The sequence below is a fragment of the Equus przewalskii genome, chromosome 3 (genome assembly GCF_037783145.1).
Source record: "Equus przewalskii isolate Varuska chromosome 3, EquPr2, whole genome shotgun sequence".
In the NCBI taxonomy this organism is placed as follows: Eukaryota; Metazoa; Chordata; class Mammalia; order Perissodactyla; family Equidae; genus Equus; species Equus przewalskii.
In genome coordinates, this window is record NC_091833.1 from 65,957,192 (window position 1) to 65,977,160 (window position 19,969).

Sequence of the window (19,969 nt, forward strand, 5' to 3'; positions counted from 1 at the left end):
TAGCTTGGGAATTCCAAAATCTGCACCTAATTTTGGTACTAGACTTGGAAATGGCTTGCCTATAAGAAATCATATTAATCAATGCTGTCAATGTTTGGAGTGCATCCTTAAAGTGTTAACAGTCATTTGAATAAAATTTAGCATCATCATGATATTTGATTTTTTTCCATAGCTATACTGTTATTTATGAAGTACCAACAGGCTCTTCTTTTCAACATTTAAAGAATTTTCAAACCTAGGAATAGTGGTAATACTCTGGAGTCATGCAAAAAAATTACTACTTGAAATTTTTCTTGGAAGTATTGATTAATAATTAGTATTTTAAAAGAAGCTAAATATACTTACCAAGCATAAATTGTTTATTATTAATAACAAATTACTAATAATCAGAATTATTTTGTTCTCACAAATAGCTGATTGCATATGTTTCCCTTTTTGTAAATCAAAAGATGTAAAACTCTACTAAAATAACAGAACAAGTGGATATAAGTAAGCCACTTCTCCCAATGCTCAAAAAGAAATAAATACACCAATATTAAATTTGGAAGCTGACAGCTAGTATAATAAATAGTTAAAATAAATTAACATATCAATAATACTTTGGAATTTTTGCAAGAGAATTATAATGACTGCCTAAAAAATTTGTATGAATTTGAATTGGTCATCGAAAAACTCATTTGTCTAATCCAAGTGTGAATCATTAGGATTGCATTCATACTTTATGAAATACAAAATAAGTACATGAATGATGAGTATTCCTGTTGTATCAGTGGTTTAGTAGTTCTTATTACTTAGCATCTCTTCTCCTCATTTACTCATCCATCATAACAAATAGGTTTAACTAGCTGCTTCTTAATCTATTCAGATTCTGACGTGCTATTTCTTAGAAGTTAAGAAATAACTTCTTAACCTACTCTAACAGGTTATATGGAGATTTGATGGCAAGAAACCTGATGCCTTAGGGCCAAATACTCGGCTCTATAAGTGGATTCCCCAAAATGACCTTCTTGGTAAGACTCTGAAAAACAAACACTGAAATGATAGTAACTCCAACCAGATGATAATAGTTCACCAGGAAACAAATTTATTGTACATTTATTATTGGAACCTTCAAAAATAAAACTTAGCTTTCTTGTATTTATTTCCCAGTCCTATGGAGAAAGGATAAGTATAACCTTTCCTTTCTCTGATTCCTGCACCACCGCCATCAACTTACTGCTGCCTTGACATGTTACTTGTGAGACTCAGTGACTCCATTATTTCATTAAGAGAATATATTCTAACATATCCTCTCCCCTTTTTTCCCTACATATTCTTTTTTTATCCAGCAAGTTCTCTTTTTTATTTTTCTCTTTAAGACTGGCACTGAGCTAACATCTTTTACCAATCTTGTTTTTTTTTCTTCTTCTTCCCAAAGCCCCCCAGTACAGTTGTATATTCCAATTGTAGGCCTTTCTAGTTCTGCTACGTGTGATGCTGCTTCAGCATGGCTTGATGAGCGGTGCTAGGTCTGCGCCCAGTATTCAAACCATCAAAAGTCTGGGCCACCGAAGCAGGGCATGCAAACTTAACCACTCTGCCACAGGATCAGCCTCCAGCATGTTCTCTTTCAATTTTGCCCACCTGGTAATCTTCTATTCATTTTTCTAGTCTCAAGTCATATACCAATCTTCTATGTAGCTTTCACTTACCTCTATAGCAAATTTAAGTGCTTCTTCAAGTTGAAAGATATTTTAATGTAGTTTCATGTGTATAATAATCTATCTAGAGTACTATGCCTCTTTCATGTCTTATATTGCCCTACTCTCATTTTATTCTAAGACTTATACTTAACAGTTTGCTGAAATTCACTCAATCCTAGGTCATCCAAAAACCAAAGCCTTTATAACTCATGGTGGAACCAATGGCATCTATGAGGCGATCTACCATGGGATCCCTATGGTGGGCATTCCTTTGTTTGCGGATCAACCTGATAACATTGTTCACATGAAGGCCAAGGGAGCAGCTGTTAGCTTGGACTTCAGTACAATGTCAAGTACAGATTTGCTCAATGCTTTGAAGACAGTCATTAATGACCCATCGTAAGTACCGCAATTTTTTTAATAAATAATATTTACAGATAGGTTCTTTTGCCAAAGGTGAGTATGAGTTTCAACCCATTTTTAAGAAGCTATTTATGAAATTATTAGCATAATTTAACCATTCTTAAATCTTCTTTTATTTTCACTAGGATATTTATTTCAAAGCTGTGTTTTAACCACATAGATTTAATAGGTGACCAGCTGGTGCAACAATTTTCTCCTCAAATAATGTAAAGGTGCATAGATAATTGTGAGAAGGACACATTTTTAAAAATACAATAGAACCTGAGAAGAAAAAAATGGTAAACTAGAAGAAATGTCATAAATTCTTTCAATTCAGTAGCTAAAATTCCTCAAACTGTAAGTCTCTTTTTATCAAAAATTGATTTCATCCTTGTTAACACGTTTTATGAGATATAACTTACATACTATGATTCATCATCATAATTATAAAATATAAATATATGTAAAATGTTTACAGAGCTATGAAACCATCACAATAACCCAAATTTCGGACATTTTCATCACTATGAAAAGAAGCCTGACGTGGCTTGGAAGTCACTTCTCATTTCCCCATGCCCAATTAACCATTAGTCAGCTTTCAGTCTCTATACATTAGCTCTTCTAGACATTTCATATACATGGAATCATACAGTATATGGTCTTTTGCAATTGGCCTCTTTCATATAGGATAAAGTTTTTGACTTTCTTCCCTATTGTAGCTTTGTATTGCTGAGTAATATTCTTTGATAAGGACATAGCATATTTTATTTACCCATTTATCAGTTCATGGATATTTTGGTTCTTCCACATTTGGCTACTATAAATATTGCTATATATGCTTTTGTGTGAATATATGTAAAGATATCAGTACTTACAGTAAATCTAAACAAACTAAATCATTTAAAGAAAAAGATCATCAGAATGGATTTTAAAAACTAACTGTATAAACTATTTACAAGACATGCTTAAAAAGAAGAGTACAAGAAAATTCTAAGTACAAAGATAGGAAAATATCTATTGCAATAGTAACCAGAGGAAGATGTATGTAGCTATACTAATGTCAGACACAGTAGACGAGAAACACTACTAAAATAAAAGATCAATACTTCATAATAATAAATAGGTTAATCTGTGGTATTGTCAGACATTGGATACTATACAGAAATGGAATTCATCAACAACTGCTACAGAAAAGACAAAAACTAATGAGGATTACCACATGAATCCATAGATAAACCAGAAAAACTAATCTATAATGTTAAAAGTAATGATAGCAGTTAATTTGTAGAAGGGATTAGTGACTAAAAGGTCCAGAAGAATGGGGGACTTCTAGTAGCTTGTGGTTTCCAATTCCAATACGTAGATGGTACGTACATTTTGTATTCACTTTAGGACAATTTTCTGGCTGATTATAAATTTTGAGCTGTTCACTTATGATGTGTGCATTTTTCTTATGTATTTCATACTTAAAGATATATATACTTTACAAAATGTATTTAGAAATCTAGAAATCAAATAGGAAAAAAAGGAAAAATATAGAGGAAATGCCATGAGTTCCATTAGTTTGGCCAGGAAAAGCCTCTCTGAGATGTGACAATGAAGTCAAAGCCCCCATCAGAATTTAGAAGCAAGCCTTGGGGTGTTGCAGGGAAGAGTGCTCCAGGAGAGAGACAGAAGGGACAGAAATGCAAAGGTGCTGAGGTAGGAACACATTTGGGAGCTTCAACAAACACCTAGAAGGTGTCCACAACAGAGTGTGCAAGGGGTAAAGTGATAGGAAAAGAGGTTGTCAAGGGTCTGCTCAAGTCAGTCCTGCGGGCCAAAGCACAGACTTGGAATTTGATAAAAATGGGATGAGAAGGCAGATGGAAATGAGCAAGAAGGCGTCATAATTGGATATATACTTGAAAAAAATCATTCTGCCTACCAGGTAGAAAATAGAGAGTACAGTTAAGAAGAGAGGTGTAGAAGCATAGGGAAGGTAAGGAGGCATTTCATTCACAATGACACAATTGTTCTTTAAAAATTTCGAGAGCATCAACCTGAAATTGCCGTCACAATCTGACTTAAAGCCCTTAGAATGACTCTTATCATCACCTCTGCTGGAAAACATTTACCTCTCCCACCTTATGTTCATCTTCACTTTTTAAAATATTGGTCGTCATAAAATTCCAATTTAAAAAGCAAAATATCTATGAAGATCCAAAAAGGTACATATCTTCTGCAATCCTGTGACATTTATTTTGAAGCATGTGTGACACTTCAAAAACCTTTCAAGGGAATGATACACTTAAGCAAATTAACCTCCTTTCAATGTTGCTATCTTTGTGCTTCTCCTTTAGATATAAAGAGAATGCCATGAAATTATCAAGAATTCATCATGATCAACCAGTGAAGCCTCTAGATCGAGCAGTCTTCTGGATCGAGTTTGTCATGCGCCACAAAGGAGCCAAACACCTGCGGCCAGCCTCCCATGACCTCAACTGGTTCCAGTACCACTTTTTGGATGTGATTGGGTTCCTGCTGGCCTGTGTGGCAACTGCTATATTTACCATCACAAAATGTTGTCTGATTTGTTGCCAGAAGTTTTCTATAACAGAAAAGAAGGAAAAAAGGGAGTAGCTATACCCGAGGCCTAAAATTGGTATGCCTCATAGGTGGGACTCCTCCAGTTTATTCCAGCAAGAGGTTGTGATGTAACGGTCCCTTTTTCTTGTGACGAAACAACTTTTCACAATTTACCTTCTCAGATTAAAATTTGTTTTCGAGCAATTTGCTGCCTCTTTAAGAGTTAGAAATATGTTAAGCCAAAGAGAAAAAGAGGTGGAAAATAAAATAAAACTATATGGGTATATTGATATTTATTATTCTAAAGCAAAAGTTATACCAAAATGAATTTATTGAGCTATCTGTGTTTCAAACATTGCATATAGACACAAGAACATTAAGTAGTTTATTCACAATATCAATATTATTGTGTGAATACTCAGAATATTTTAAATTTCATGTTGGTGCAGATTTTGTAGTTTTATCTTCTGCTAAAGAAACTATTACATAGTTAGGACTGTGTAAAAAGATTCACCCTTCCAGTTCCTTTTGAGAGACCACTAATGCTGCTCGGCTTTAACCGTGCATCTAGTCTCAGCATCACACGTCGCCTAAAGACATGGAAAGATGTCTGCCTTCATTCAGTTTAACTTCTTTCCCAGTGGAATGTATGTGGATTTAGAAATATAACAACTGCTACCCACTTACTATTATACAACTGAGCTATTTAAGAAGGACTTTGGTTTCACTAGCTTATTCTCTTTGCCTCACAGCCATTTAAAAAGATTCACCTTGTTGCTTTCACTCTCATTTTAGCCTTTGGTAAAGAAGGTAAGGTCCCCATTGTAGGTTTGATAATATAGAAACTGTACTCTAAACGAATTCTTACTATTTTCAATTTTTTTTGAGGAAGATTAGCCCTGAGCAAACATCTGCTGCCAAATCCTCCTCTTTTTACTGAGGAAGACTGGCCCTGAGCTAACATCCGTGCCCATCTTCCTCTACTTTATATGTGGGACGCCTACCACAGCATGGCTTGCCAAGTGTTGCCATGTCTGCACCCAGAATCTGAACCAGGGAACCCTGGGCTGCCAAAGTGGAACGTGCAAAATTAACCTTTGCACCACCGGGCCGGCCCCTCTAAAGGAATTCTTGAATTTTCATTCTCTCCAAATGTATGTGTACATTCTCTCCAAATGTAGATATAGATATATCTATATGTACCTATAGATATATGTCCACTCTTCAAAACAACCCACAACATCACTCAGTTACTTACTGATATGGCGAGCAATTCAATGTATTTGTTGAAGGCAGTTTGAAACAATGATTCTTATTCTATATAACCACACCAGGTCAGCATGTCTCATTTCTTCTCTCTTTCCTCAGAAGCCTAGTGTTTCAACTCTCTCATTAACCTAATATGGAAACATTAAATCCTTTGGCATGAAAACAGGAGAATACAATCACCAATTTCTGTTAAGCCTAGCCACACTATGACTGATCAGAATCAGCAACAATGCAAAGAATACAAAATTATGTAAATTTTTGAAAACACGTAAATCAAACCACAAGGATGCTCAAGGCCTTCCTGAAACATACACATCAGGGAATCAATTTAGGACTCAAGCGGACCATGGGAGACAAACATACCTACCTTTATTGGTCAAGAAGTCCATCATCGAAGTCTCACAACAAACGTAATCCAGCATCAGGCATGAATTTATTTTAGAAACACACTAAAACTTTGAAGCTAGGAGATCTACAGGAAGAGTTCACCATACGTATGTCCATACCACTCATATAGATAATTGACACATATTTATAGAAATAATATGGTGCCATGGTGGATAATATTGTCAAATCATGCATATAGGCTTAATTACTTCTCCTCATATCTATCCTGTATCATACATAACAGATAAAAGTTAGTAATCATTATATAGTGAGAAACATCAGAAACCACAAACAGAAAGACAAACAGTCCAACATGAAAATAGATGGAACATGTGAACAGGCAATTCACAGAAGTAAAAATGCCCACTAACATACAAAAGATGGCAAAAGGCACTGATTTTAGGAGAAGATAAATTAAGTCAATAAATCGATTCCCACGGAATATATATCAAACATAAGAATCTGAGAGGACAGTGGCCAGCATGGCTGCCAAGGAGGAAGTCCTGGCCTTGCAGGCTGAAACTGCCCAGCATGAGGAGGAGCTGAGCTCCCTGAAGCAGAGGCTGGTGGCAGCTCTTCTGGTGGAGCAGGAGCCACAGCAGCTGGTCGTGTTGTCAACCTGCCCCGGAAGGACACTCAGTCCAGAGATGAGTTTCTGCGGAGAGCTGGCAAGTGGTGCTCGGACAGCTGTGCCTGGCGACTGTGTCCGTGCTGCTCATCGGCTGTGGTGGGCTCGGCTGCCCCGTGCTCAGCCCCTGGCGGCAGCTGATGTAGCTGCCCTGGCCTCGTGGACCACGAGCTAGTAGAAATGAGCAACCTGGCGCACCAAGCGCTGCACGGGGATGCACTGGCAGCCCAGGCCAAAGTGTTTTTGGCTGCTGCCTCGCTGCTCTGGCCTTGATTCGGCCCTGGGTTGCCTGCGCTACTCTCAGGCACTCACATCACCCAAGGCCCTGGACCTAGTTCGCTGCTGTCACTTAGTGGCTGATTGCTGGGACAACAAGGTGCCCACTCGCTACCCGGTTAACCAGACCTGTGTGCTGGCCAGCCGGCCTCCAGTATTGGCCAGCGCCATGCATTTCCAAGGCCAAATCACAATCTACCTCTATGACATTGGGCCTGGCATTCGCTGTGTTTTCCCCAACCACCCGCAGGGGAGATGGTGACCAACTGCACAGAGGACAGGGTGCTCGGTGTACTAACTGGAGTCCTGTGCGGCCTGCGGAGGCTAGAAGTGTTGAATATCGCTGCAGGACTGGGCCTGTGTTACAGTGGCAGTGGCAGCCTGCTGCTCTTTGATGCCTTCGGAGGACTTTCTGCTGTATTAGGCTGAGAAGCCTGTTACCCTTAGGCATCAGGCCTAAGGGAATGTGCACATCAGGCCTCAAGTGAATGTGGACACTTGTCATGTGCTGATGCCTTACACTTCCTTTCGAAATATTTGGAAGGGAGGGATGCAGAGAAGCTGAAATTCTTAGGAGAGACAATCCAGAGAGGGAAGCAGGGCACACAGGAAGGGGCAGCAATCCCCATTTATATCATTTGCAATCCAGGCAATGACCCCTAGAAAGCCTTGAAGATCCTTCAGTCCTTGACAGCAGCCCAAGAGTTAGTCTCTTTAACACTCCTGGGTGTTGTTGGGCACCTCACGCTAAAATGGATGGCACATTTCTGAACTTCTGAGGTGGCTGGTATAATCTGACCTGAGAAATCTGTGGATTGTCATATAATGCACGATTTAGATAATTTTTTATTTGGGGAAGTTGGGAAAAAAGCAGGAGAGGTAAATTATCTGGAATTTAAAACAAAATCTTGTCAGTATCGTGATAACTCAGATGTTTGACACATCTTCAAGTGTCGAAAACTCGAGGCAGTTCTAATAAACAATATTAGAGATACATTTACTTGCCTTTTTTTCAGCAATGTACAGAAGAGCCTGGAATTCTAAAATATCTGTGAATACCTGTACTCCTTTTTACAAGGGGTTTTTTATTGTAATTTGTTGGCTGATGTAGTTATGAATGGTTTATAATACTGCCTCTGAGAAGTGCCTTCTGATTCATCATTTGAAAAGTTGTCTTGAACATGTGAGATATAACGTAAGTGACAGAACTTTGTGTTTTACTAGGAGTGGAATTGCTGGGTTACATGGTAATAGTTAGTTTAACATTTGAGGACTGCCAGACTGTATTCCAAAGTGGTCATACCATTTTATGTTCTTAGCAGCAACTTGTGAGATTTCCAATTTCTTCATATCTTTGCCAAATTTGGATTTTTCCACTTTTCTAATTATCACCATCCTAGTAGTTGCAAAGTGATATCTCATTGTGGTTTTGACTTACATTTCACTGATGCTTAATGATATTGAACACCTTTTCATTTGGTTTTTGACAACTTTATCTTCCTTGGAGAAATGTGTATTCAAAATCTTTGCTCACCTTTTCATTGGGTTGTTTTGTCTTTTTATTGTTGAGTTGTAAGAGTTCCTCATATATTCATGACACATTCCCTTATCTGATACATGATTTGCAAATATATTCTCTAGTTCTGTGGGTTCTCTTTTCACTTTCTTGATAGTGTCCTTTGATGCAGAAATTTTTTAATCTTCATGAGTTCTACTTATAACTATTTCTACTTTGGTTGCTTGTGCTTTTGTGTCATAGCCAAGAAACTGTTGTCAAAGGCAAGATCCAGGTTTACTCCTAAGTTCCACTTTAGCAAAAAGGCCATTGGAATTTTGATAAGGATTGCATTGAATCTGTGGATTGTGTGGAGGTTATTGTCATCTTAACAATATTAAACCTTCTAGTCTGTGAATATGGGATGTCTTTCCATTTATTTGTCTTCTTTAATTACTTTCAGCAATATTTTTAAGTTTTATGATACAAGAATTGAACCTCCATAGTTTAATCCTAAATATTTTATTCTTTTTTAAGCTCATGTAAATGGAATTATTTTATTTTTGTAATTTTCATTGCTAGTGTAGAGAAATACATGGACTTTTGTGTGTTAACAGTGTAGCCAGAAAATTTTCGAATCTCTATATTAACTCTATTACTGTTTTTTGTGGATTCTTCAGGATTTTCTCTATATAAGATCATATCCTCTGTGAACAGACAAAGTTTTAGTTCTTCGTTTCCAACCTGGATGACTTTTGTTTCTTTCTCTTGTCTAATTGCTTGGGCTAGAACTTCCAGTACAATTGTAGAGTAGAAGTAATGAAAGCAGCTATCATTGTTTCATTCCTGATCTTAGGGAGAAAGTTGTCAGTCTTTTCTAATTAAGTATGATGTTAGCTATGACGTGGCTCTCATATATACCCTAATCATGTTGAAGAAATTACCTTTAATAATAGTTTGTTGACTATTTTCACAATGACAGGATGTTGGATATTGTTAAGTGTTTTTCTGTGTCTATTGAGATGACCATGTGCTTTTTTTCTCTTCATTCTCTTTATGTGGTGTATTACATGGATATTTTCTCTTGAACTACCCTTGCATTTCTGAGATAAATCCCATTTTAAAATTTTGTATAATTTTTATATGCTGCTAGATTCAGTTGGCTAGTATTTTGTTGAGTACTTTTGCATTATAATCATTCGTCTATGTTACTTGGAGGAAAGTCTGTTTCAATTCTTTGCCAATTTATTAATTGGATTATTTGTCTTCTCATTATTGGACTTAAAAATTTTTATGGATACAAGTAAATTATCAGACATTTGATTTGCAAATATATTTTCCCATTCTCTGGGTTGATTTCTCACTCACTGGTGTACTTTCAAGAACAAAACTTTTTAATTTTGATAAAATAAATCTTTAATAATTAATTTTTTTCATATTCCACAGGAAAATAATGTGGAATTTGTAGTTCCTAGCATTGAGACCATCAAATCAGCATTTATTACTAGCATCAGCATTATTATTTTATCAGGAGGGTATTCCCCAGGAATATTTTTAATATGTATTATCAAGAAGAAAACAGTAGTAAAACTGAATTTGAAAATACATTTAATGGAACTAAGAAAGAATAGGAAAAAAAACTATAAAGCAGATTGGGAAAATAGAGAAGAAATTACAGGATAAAGTAGTGAATGAAAATGTACAGATGTCAGTACTTACAGTAAATTTAAAAAGACCAAATCATTTAAACACAAATTACCAAACAAGATTTCAAAAACTAACTCTATATACTGTTTACAAGACATGCTTACACAAAGGCATATAAGAAAATTGTAAGAACAAAGGAAGGAAAAGATCTATTTCAACCATAGCCATAGAAAGATGCTGCACCTGTACTACTATCAGACACAGTTGGACAGAAACACTACTACAAATACAGATAGATACTTATAATGACAAATAGGTTAGTCTTGCAAAACAATTCAAATTATTAATTGGTAACATCTACAAATAAATCCTTCAAATAAGCAAAGTAAAAGTAGACAAAAAGAAAAACCAAAATATACTAATCTATAGTCATAATAGGATATTTTTAAAGACTTTTCTCAATAATATAGAAAAAATTGACAAAATAATGAATAGAAATGAAGAACACATAAAAAACGTTATGAAGAACACATTTGTAAAATGTAACCTATGTTATTTATAGGACAATGAGGAAAGCACATTTTTAAAGAGCATATAGAATTATTAATGGAATTGGCCATATATGCTGTGGCATAAACCAAAATGCAGTACTTGAAAATTTTCATATCATATGGAGTATATTGTCTGGACAGATTAGAATTGTTAGAAGTGATCAAAAGAAAAATAACTAAAAGATCTCTAAATTTTGGAAATCAAGCAATACTTTTCTAAATAATTCAGAGTCCACAAATAAATAATAATCACACATGCACTTTCTCATCAAATCTACTTCTACGTATTATGCAATAGAAATGAATAAATATATAAACTAAAAGACATACAAGAATGCTTATGACAGCATTAGCAGTAATGGCCAATAAATTAATAACAATCTAAATGGTCATCAATCATTAAATGAAGAGATAATTTGTGGTGTTGTCATACAATCAAATATAATACAACAAAGTTATTAACCAAAACCTGCTACAGAAAAGACAAAAACAAATGAGTACATACTATGATTCCAATATGTAAACAAGAAAAACTAAACTATTGTATTAAAAGTTAAGATGTAGTTAATTCAGGAAAAGGAGTAGTGAAAGGCTCCAGGAAACTGAGGTGCTTCTATGTAGCTTGTGGAATCCTATATCAATATCTGAGAGTGCGGACATTGTTTGTATGCATTTCAAAACAATTTTCTAGCTACGTTGGAAATTTTAAGCTGATTGCTTAGGTTATGTGCATTTTTCTTATGTATCTCATATTTAAAATGAATATTTTACAAAATGTTTTGTATTTAGAAAGTCTAGGAATCAAGTAGTGAAAAAAAACCCCCCAAAACTCAAAGAAATGAGGGGGATGCTATAATAGCATGGCCAGGAAAAGTCCCTCTGAGATTTGACTACCTCTACTATAAGGAGGTTGAAGCAAGCCTTGGTGTGTTGCAGGGAATAGTGCTCCAGGAAAGGGACAGAGGAGACAGAAAACGTAAAGGTGCTGAGGTGAGAACATGTTTGGCAGCTTCAACGAACAGCTAGAAGGCCAAGGTACATACAGCAAGTTCTGCATGGGACATATGATACAAGATGTTGCCAGGGATATGAATGTGTAGGATGATGTAGGGCAAAGAATAGATTTGGAATTTATTCTAAATGAAATGAGAAGCCAGATGGGAATTTTGAGCAGACGAGTGTCATAATCTCATGTCTGTGTCAAAATGATTCTGGCCACAGAAGAAAAGTAAATAGTAGAGGGTAGAAGAGAAGAGTAGAAGTACAGGGACTGGTGAGGAGGCATTTCACCCATGATGAGACAATTTCTCTTTGAATACTTCGTGAGGACCATTTGAAAACTGCATTTCCACCATCTCATATATAGCTCTTACAATGACTCATCATTTCCTCTGCTGGGAAAGATTAAACTAGGCTAGGAAGGTATGCCAACTTACCTTCACTTTTTAAAATATTTGTCATTAAGAAAATTCCAATTTAAAAGCCAAACCATCTATGAACAGCCAAATAAAAATATATTATTACTTCTACAATTCTATGACATTTATTTTAGAACATATGTATGACACATTTTAAAAGACTTTCATGGAATGATATGCATAGGTAATATAACTTCCTTTCAGGGCTGCTATCTTTGTATTTCTCCTTTCAACATAAAGAGAATGCTATGAAATGATCAAAAATTCACCACAATCAGCCAATGAAGCCGTTAGATTGAGCAGTCTTCTGAATGAAGTTTGTCATGCTCTACAAAGGAGTCAAACACCTGCAACCAGCCTCCCACAAACTCATCTGGTTCCAGTACCACTCTGTGGATGTGATTGGGTTCCTACTGGCCTGTGTGGCAACATCTGTATTTGTCATCTCAAAATGTCTGCTTTGTTGCTGGAAGTTTGCTAAAACAGGAAAGAAGGAATAAAGGGAGTAGTTGTATGTGAGGTCTGGAGCTGGTATGCCTAATAGATGGGACTCCTCCAGTTTCTTCCAGAAAGAAATTCTGATGTAAAGATCTCTTCCTCTTATGACAAAACAACCTTTCACAATTTACCTCCTCAGACAAAAACTTGTTTTCAAGGAATTTACTCCCTGTTTAAGAGTTAGAAGTACGTCATTCAAGGACAAAAAGTTTTGAGAAAAATAAAATAGAAATAAAACTAAATGAGTACCTACTGAAATTTATTATTCCAATTCAAAAGTTATACCAAAAAAAATTATTGAGATTAATTGTGTTTCAAACTTCACATACAGACACAAGTACATTAAGTAGTCCATTGACAATATCAATATTATTGTGCAAATACTCAGAATATTTTAACTTCATTTTGAGGCATAATTTTGTAGTTCTATCTTTTGCTAAAGAAAGTATTTCATAGTTAGAATTGTGTAAAAAATATTCAGCCTTGCATTTCCTTTTGGGAGACCACTAATGCTGCTTGGTTTTTACTGTGCATCCAGCCTCAGCATCACACCTTGCCTAAAGACATGGCAAGATGTTTGCCTTCATCCAGTTTAACTCCTTTCCCAGTAGAATGCATGTGGATTCAGAAGTATAAAAACTGCTACCTGCTTCCTGTTATACAATTGAGTTATTTATGAAACATTGTGCTTTCACTAGCTTATTCTCTTCAAATCACAGCCCTTTAAAAAACATTCACCTAGTTGCTTTTTCTTTCATTTTAGCCTTTGATAACGCGTGTAAGGTCCTAACTGTAGGTTTGCTAATATAAAACCTGTACTCTAAAGGAATTCTTGAATTTTCATTCTCTCCAAATGTATGTGAATGTGTGTGTGTGTGTGCGTGTGTGTGTGTGTGTGTCTCCACTTCTTCAAAAGAAGGCACATCACTTGGCTAATTACAAATATGTTGAGCAATTCAATGTGTTTGTTGAAGGCAGTTTGAAATAATGATTCTTATTCTATATAATCATATTAGATCAGCATGTTTCATTCTTTCTCTCTTTCCTCAGAAGCCTTCTCTCATCTCTCCCATTAACCTAATATGGAAACATTAAATCCTTTGTCATGACAAGAAATGAATACAATCACCAACTTCTTTTAAACCTAGGAACACTATGACACACCATAATCAACAACAATGCAAAGAATATGAAATTACGTACATTTTTGAAAATATCTAAATCAAAAACAAGGATTCTCAAGGGCTTTCTGAACTTATACAACAAGGATTCACTTTATGATCAAAATGATCCAGGTTGAGAAATATATCTCCGTACTCCCTCATCAAGAGGCCATCATCAAAGTCTCAAAACAAATATTCCTCAGTGTATTGCATGAATTTATTTTAAAAGCAAGTTAAAACTTTGATGCTGAGGGAATAATTGGATAAATTTATCACAGATTTTCCCATATGACTCCTCTACATGATCAGCATATTTAAAAAATATAAAGTTCCATAATAAATAAGTTAATAAAGAATAAATTGCCATAGTGAATAATATTGTTCAATCATGCATAGGGCCAAATCAGTTTTTCCTCAAATCTATCTTGCAGCACGTATAATAGGAAAATGATTTTTTGGTATCCGTTTTATGATGGAAATCTTACAAATCACAAACAGAAAGACAAACAGTCCAATATGAAAATATGAAGAGTTGAACAGGCGATTCATAGGAGTAAAAATGACCTATAATGTATTAGAAACAGCATTAGCACTGACACTTCAGGAAATATAAATTAAATCAATAAAATATTTTCACAGAGAACATTTATGAAACATAAGAGTCTGAAAAAAATATTTTTTTAGGGAGTACAATGTGGAATAACCCTTTCAAATAAAATTAAAACATACTGTTTAAACTTGTGATTCTATATCTGGGAAACTGTCTGCAGATACACTTGCACCTCCACATATTATGTGCAGAATTCCCTCAAGCACTTAAATAGCTATCCATTAAGGAACATATTCACTTTCTATGAAAGTTATATCATATACAGCAATTATAGAGAAGAGGTAGATTATTGTTGAGTGCTCTCCACCTCACACGGATAAATAAAATAAAAATAAATAAATAAAAATGAGTTCCAGCTTAAAAAAAAAAAGCATTATGTTCTTCTCTGGAAATAAAATTAAATACATGTAAATCTCTATATACACAAAGGAAATCATTTGGATAAAATAGAGAATTTCCAATGATGAGAATTTAAATGTTTACTCTATGTATGTCTTCATTGCTGACTTTCACAATATTGTCTTCGAGTGTTAATTATGTAGTATAAAAATGATTAGTTAAATAAATATATTGTTTCAAGGTAAGTTCCAAGATTCTGATATTATGTTAAAATTCATTAGTGTCATACAGAATACTTGAATTGACCAGAAATCTGATGTACTATTTTATTGAATTGGAGCCCTATTTAGGACACCTATTTTATGTTTCAAATATCTAGAAATAAATATAATACAATCTTTGTTAAAAATATCAATAGTTGTAAAAATATAACACAATTCTTAATGATTTTACTGTTTTTATAGTAGATATTTAATAAATCTTATAGTAGCTTTCTGACCCAGGCTGGCTTATTTCAAAAGGTTATATTTATGGTGATTGAAGATATGACTATAGGAGTTGTCCAAGATGGCAGCATAGGAAGACACTGAACTCACCTCCACCCACAGATACATTGAATCTACACTTATGCATAGAGCAATTCCTGCTGAAGAAGAACTGAGGTCTGACAATTGCTGCTGCATAGAAAACAGAGAAAAGACATAAAAAAGTATAGGAAAGAAGGAGATATAGCATCAAGGGGAAACCACCTCCAATGTGGCAACTAGCAGCAGGGAGGGATATCACAGGAGAGTTGCACAGGCTTTCCTGCCCTAGGGTACAGCAAAAGAACAGTGATTTAGAGAGCATATAGACTATATGAGAAGGAAATGCAATTTACTAGCCCCAAAGCATCTATAAAACAGGCAGGTTGCTGTCGGAACTCTCTCCAGGGTGGGAGCTTCCAATAAGTCTCATTTTTCACATTCCTTTCTACCAGATAACACTCAGGACAGCAGGATCCATATGCTCTAGCCAGGTTAGTAAGGCTGCCCCACTGAGCCATGAGACCCTGGTCAACACCAGCTTCAGCTGACCCTCAAAGGCAATCCCAGCAAGGTGAGTCCTGAACTCACTAAGACAGTCCCCACTCTGCCTCTAACCATCTCTAGGTGCAGTCTTGAGGCAAGGTACCTCTATCAGTTCCAGGCATCCCCCAAAGCCAGGCCAGCATGGCTCACCCCAAGAAACACCCAACTACATACAATCATACCACAGCCATCCTGCCAATATGGCCAAGGAACAGTGCTCTAAGACTCTTCCAGCCTGTGCCCACTGAAGCTTCAGCTGGCATATGAAGGCAGCTGAGACTCAGCATGCTTCAGGAATTCCTTGGACTTTGACCCTGCCAGCTACAGCCTGCCTACCAAACTCATCTGGCACACGCAGTCTACAAGGGGATGTTCCAATACAGGACCACTGCTTCAAGACTAGGAGAGGGAGCTGTTTCACCTAATATGTAGAAAAAAATCATTGAAAGGCAAACAAAATGAAGAAAAAAGAATAATATTCCAAAAACAAGATAAATCTCAAGAAAAAAATCCTAATGAAATGGAGAAAAGTAATTTACTTTATCATGAGTTCAAAAGAATGGTGATAAAAATGGTCACTAAACTCATCGGAAGCATTGAGGAGCACAGTGAGAACTTCAACAAAGAGTTAGAAAATATAAGAAAGAACTAATCTGAGCTGAAGAATACAATAACTGAAATGAAAAATACACTAGAAGGAATCAATGGCAGATTAGATGATACAGAAGAACAGATCAGCAATCTGAAAGATAAAATAGTGAAGATCACGGTAACAGACAGAAAAAGGAAAAGAGAATTTGAAAAAACATAATAGCTTAAGGATTTCTTGGACAACATAAATCATACTAACATTTGCATTATATGTGGCCCAGAAGGAGAAGGGAGAGAGAAAGAGATAGAAAACTTATTTGAATAATTAATGACTGAAAACTTCCTGAACCAGAGGAAGGAAATGGAGATCCAGGTTCAGGAAGCACAGAGACTCCCAAATAAGATGACTTCTTGGAGATCTACAGTAAGACATATTATAATTAAAATGACAAAATTTAAAGAGATAATGTTAAAAGCAGCAAGAGAAAGACAGGAACCCACATACAAGAAAATACCCAGAAGACTACAAGATGATTCATCGGCAGAAACTTTTCTGGTTAGAAAGATTTGGCAGGATTTAATTAAGTGCTGAAGGAAAACACTTACATCCAAGAATATTCTACCCAGCAGGTTATTATTCAGAATTGACAGAGAAATAAAGAATTTCTCAGAAAATCAAAAGCTGAAGGAGACCATCACCACTAATGTAAACCAGCCTTGCAAATCAGCCTTACAAGAAATGTTAAAACACCTTCTTTAAAGAAGGGATTCACTAGAAATAGGAAAATATATGAAAAATAAATCTCAGTGGTAAAGACAAATATTTAGTAAAGGCAATGGATGAGCCACTTAAAATGCTATAATTGGGGGGCAATCTGGTGGTGTAGTGGTGAAGTTCATGCACTTCACTCTGGCAGCCTGAGATTCACAGGGTCAGATCCTGGGCACTGACCTATACACCAACTGTCAAGCCATGCTGTGGAAGTGTCCCATGTGCAAGACAAAGGATTTTTACCACTGATGCTACCACAGGGTCAATTTTCCTCAAACAAAAAACAGAAGAGGAAGATTGGCAATGGATGTTAGCTCCAGGCCTATCTTCTTCACACATAGAGATAAAAGCCATTATGAACATTAAAAGGCAAAAGTAGTAAAAATTAAGTATAACCAGTCTAAGTAGTTGAAGGACACACAGAATAGAAAGATGTGAAATATGTGGTCAAATCTTAAGACATGTGAAGTCATAAAATGGTAGAATTTTCAGAAAGCACTAAACATTAAGCAATTAGCCCCTGAAAATACATTGCCATGTAAACAGATTGATATATAGGAACCTCATGGTAATCACAAATCAGAAACCTACCATACTTCGAAAAAATATAAATAGAAAGAAACACAAACATAGCAATATAAAAATGAATCAAAACACAAGGGAAGAGACAAAGCTGAGAAGAAAGAAGAAGAATTACAAAGACAACTGGAAAACAATTAACAAAATGGAAATCAGTACATACCTATTAAATATTACTTTAAATTTAAATGGACAAAATGCTTCAATCCGAAGACATGGGGAGAAAACCAAGAATTATCAATAGGCTGCCTCTAAGAACTCACTTTGGATTTAAAAATGCACACAGACTGAAAGCAAAGGGATGGAAAAAGATCTTCCATGCAAATGGAAATGAAAAGAAAGCAGGAGTAGGAATACTCACATCATAAAAAAATAGACTTCAAAACAAAGACTGTAACAAAAGACAGAGGACACTACATAGTAATTAGAAGGCAATCCAGGAAGAAATATAAAGTTTGCAAATATTTATGCACCCTTATAGGAGTACATAAATATATAAAGAAAATATTAACAGATATAAACGGAGAAATTGACAGTAATACAACAGTATTAGGAATATTTCATATCCCACTTATATCAACACATAGGTAATCCAGACAGAAAATCAGTAAGGAGACATTGGCCTTAAATGAAACACTAGGCCAGATGGGCTTAATAGATAGAAACAGAATATTTCATCCATAAGCTGCAGAATACACATTCTTTTCAAGTGAACATGGAACATTCCCCACAATAGACCACAGATGAGGCCACCAAATAAGTCTCCATAAATATAAGAAGACTGAAATTATATAAAGCATCATTTCTGACCACAACAGTATGAAACTAGATATCACTTTAAGAAAACTGGAAAAAACAAAAACATGTGGAGACTAAGCAACTTTCCAATAAACAACTGATGAGTGAATGAAGCAATCAAAGAGGAAATTAAAAAATACCAGGAGAAAAAGTAAAATATGCCATATAAAAATCTATAGGATACAGAAAGTGGTACTAACAGGGAAGTTTATAGCAATAGAAGCTAAACTCAAGCAAGAAGAAAAATTTCAACTAAACCATCTAACAATAAATCTAAAGGAACTAAAAATAGAAGAACAAAGACCAAAATGTGTAGAAGTAGAGAAATAATACAAATCAGAGTGGAAATAAATGAAATAAAGATTAAGAAAAGCCATAGAAAAAACTAATGAAGTGAAGACCTAATTCCTTGAGAAGATTAACAAAATTGACAAACTTTTAAGCTAGATGCACCAAGAAAAAAAGAGACAAGGTGCAAATAGATAAAATCAGAAATGAAAGAGGAGAAATTCCAACAAAGGCCACAGAGATAAAAGGATTATAAGAACTGCTAAAAGCTATATGCCAACAAATTGAATAATCTAGAAATGGATAAATTTTTGGAACCATAAAATCTTCCCAAACTGAATCGAGAAGAGATAAAGAATGTGAATAGACTGATCACTAGTAAGGAGATGGAAACACTGATCAAAAACCTCCTAAAAAACTAAAGCCCAGAACCAGACAGCTTCCCTGGTGAATGCTACCAAAGAAAGAAGACTTAACACCTAGCCTTCTAAAACTCTTCCAAACAAAGAGGAATGGAAACTTACTAACTCATTCTACAACTCAATGTTCCCCTGATACCAAAACAAGACAAGGACAACATAACAAATGAAAATTACAGGCTAATGTTGCTGATGAACATAGAGGGAAAAATCCTCAACAAAATACTGGAAAATCTAATACAACGATCCATTAAAAAGATCATACGCCATGGTTAAGTGGGATTTATTCCAGGGATGCAAAGATGTTTCAGCTTATGGATATCAATCAATGTGATACATCACATTGTAAAAATTAAGGTAAAAATCATATGATCATCTCAAGAGCTGCAGAGAAAGCATTCAACAAGATATAGCATCCATTTGTGATAAAATCTCTGAATAAAATAGGTCTAGAAAAAAGTAATCCAACATAATAAAGGCCATATATGACAAACTCTTGGCTAACATCATACTCAATGG

The 19,969-nt window shown here is 35.4% G+C and overlaps 1 protein-coding gene and 1 pseudogene across 2 annotated transcripts in view; both read left to right on the plus strand.

The window, feature by feature from the left end:
* The window catches only part of LOC103557632 (UDP-glucuronosyltransferase 2B31-like), an 88,929-nt gene extending 76,093 nt beyond the window's left edge, over nt 1-12,836 (plus strand). The window contains exons 7-10 of one of the 2 annotated variants that reach the window (XM_070614758.1): nt 923-1,010; nt 1,862-2,081; nt 4,427-4,592; nt 12,707-12,836. In XM_070614758.1, coding sequence (XP_070470859.1) covers nt 923-1,010; nt 1,862-2,081; nt 4,427-4,592; nt 12,707-12,823 — 591 coding nt within the window. In that variant the 3' untranslated portion in view covers nt 12,824-12,836. Of the gene's footprint in view, nt 1-922; nt 1,011-1,861; nt 2,082-4,426; nt 4,937-12,706 lie in introns of those variants that run through there. The other variant, XM_070614756.1, reaches the window with a different exon arrangement.
* LOC103557639 (adenylyltransferase and sulfurtransferase MOCS3-like) lies at nt 6,533-7,641 on the plus strand (annotated as a pseudogene).
* Nucleotides 12,837-19,969: the final 7,133 nt, after the last annotated feature.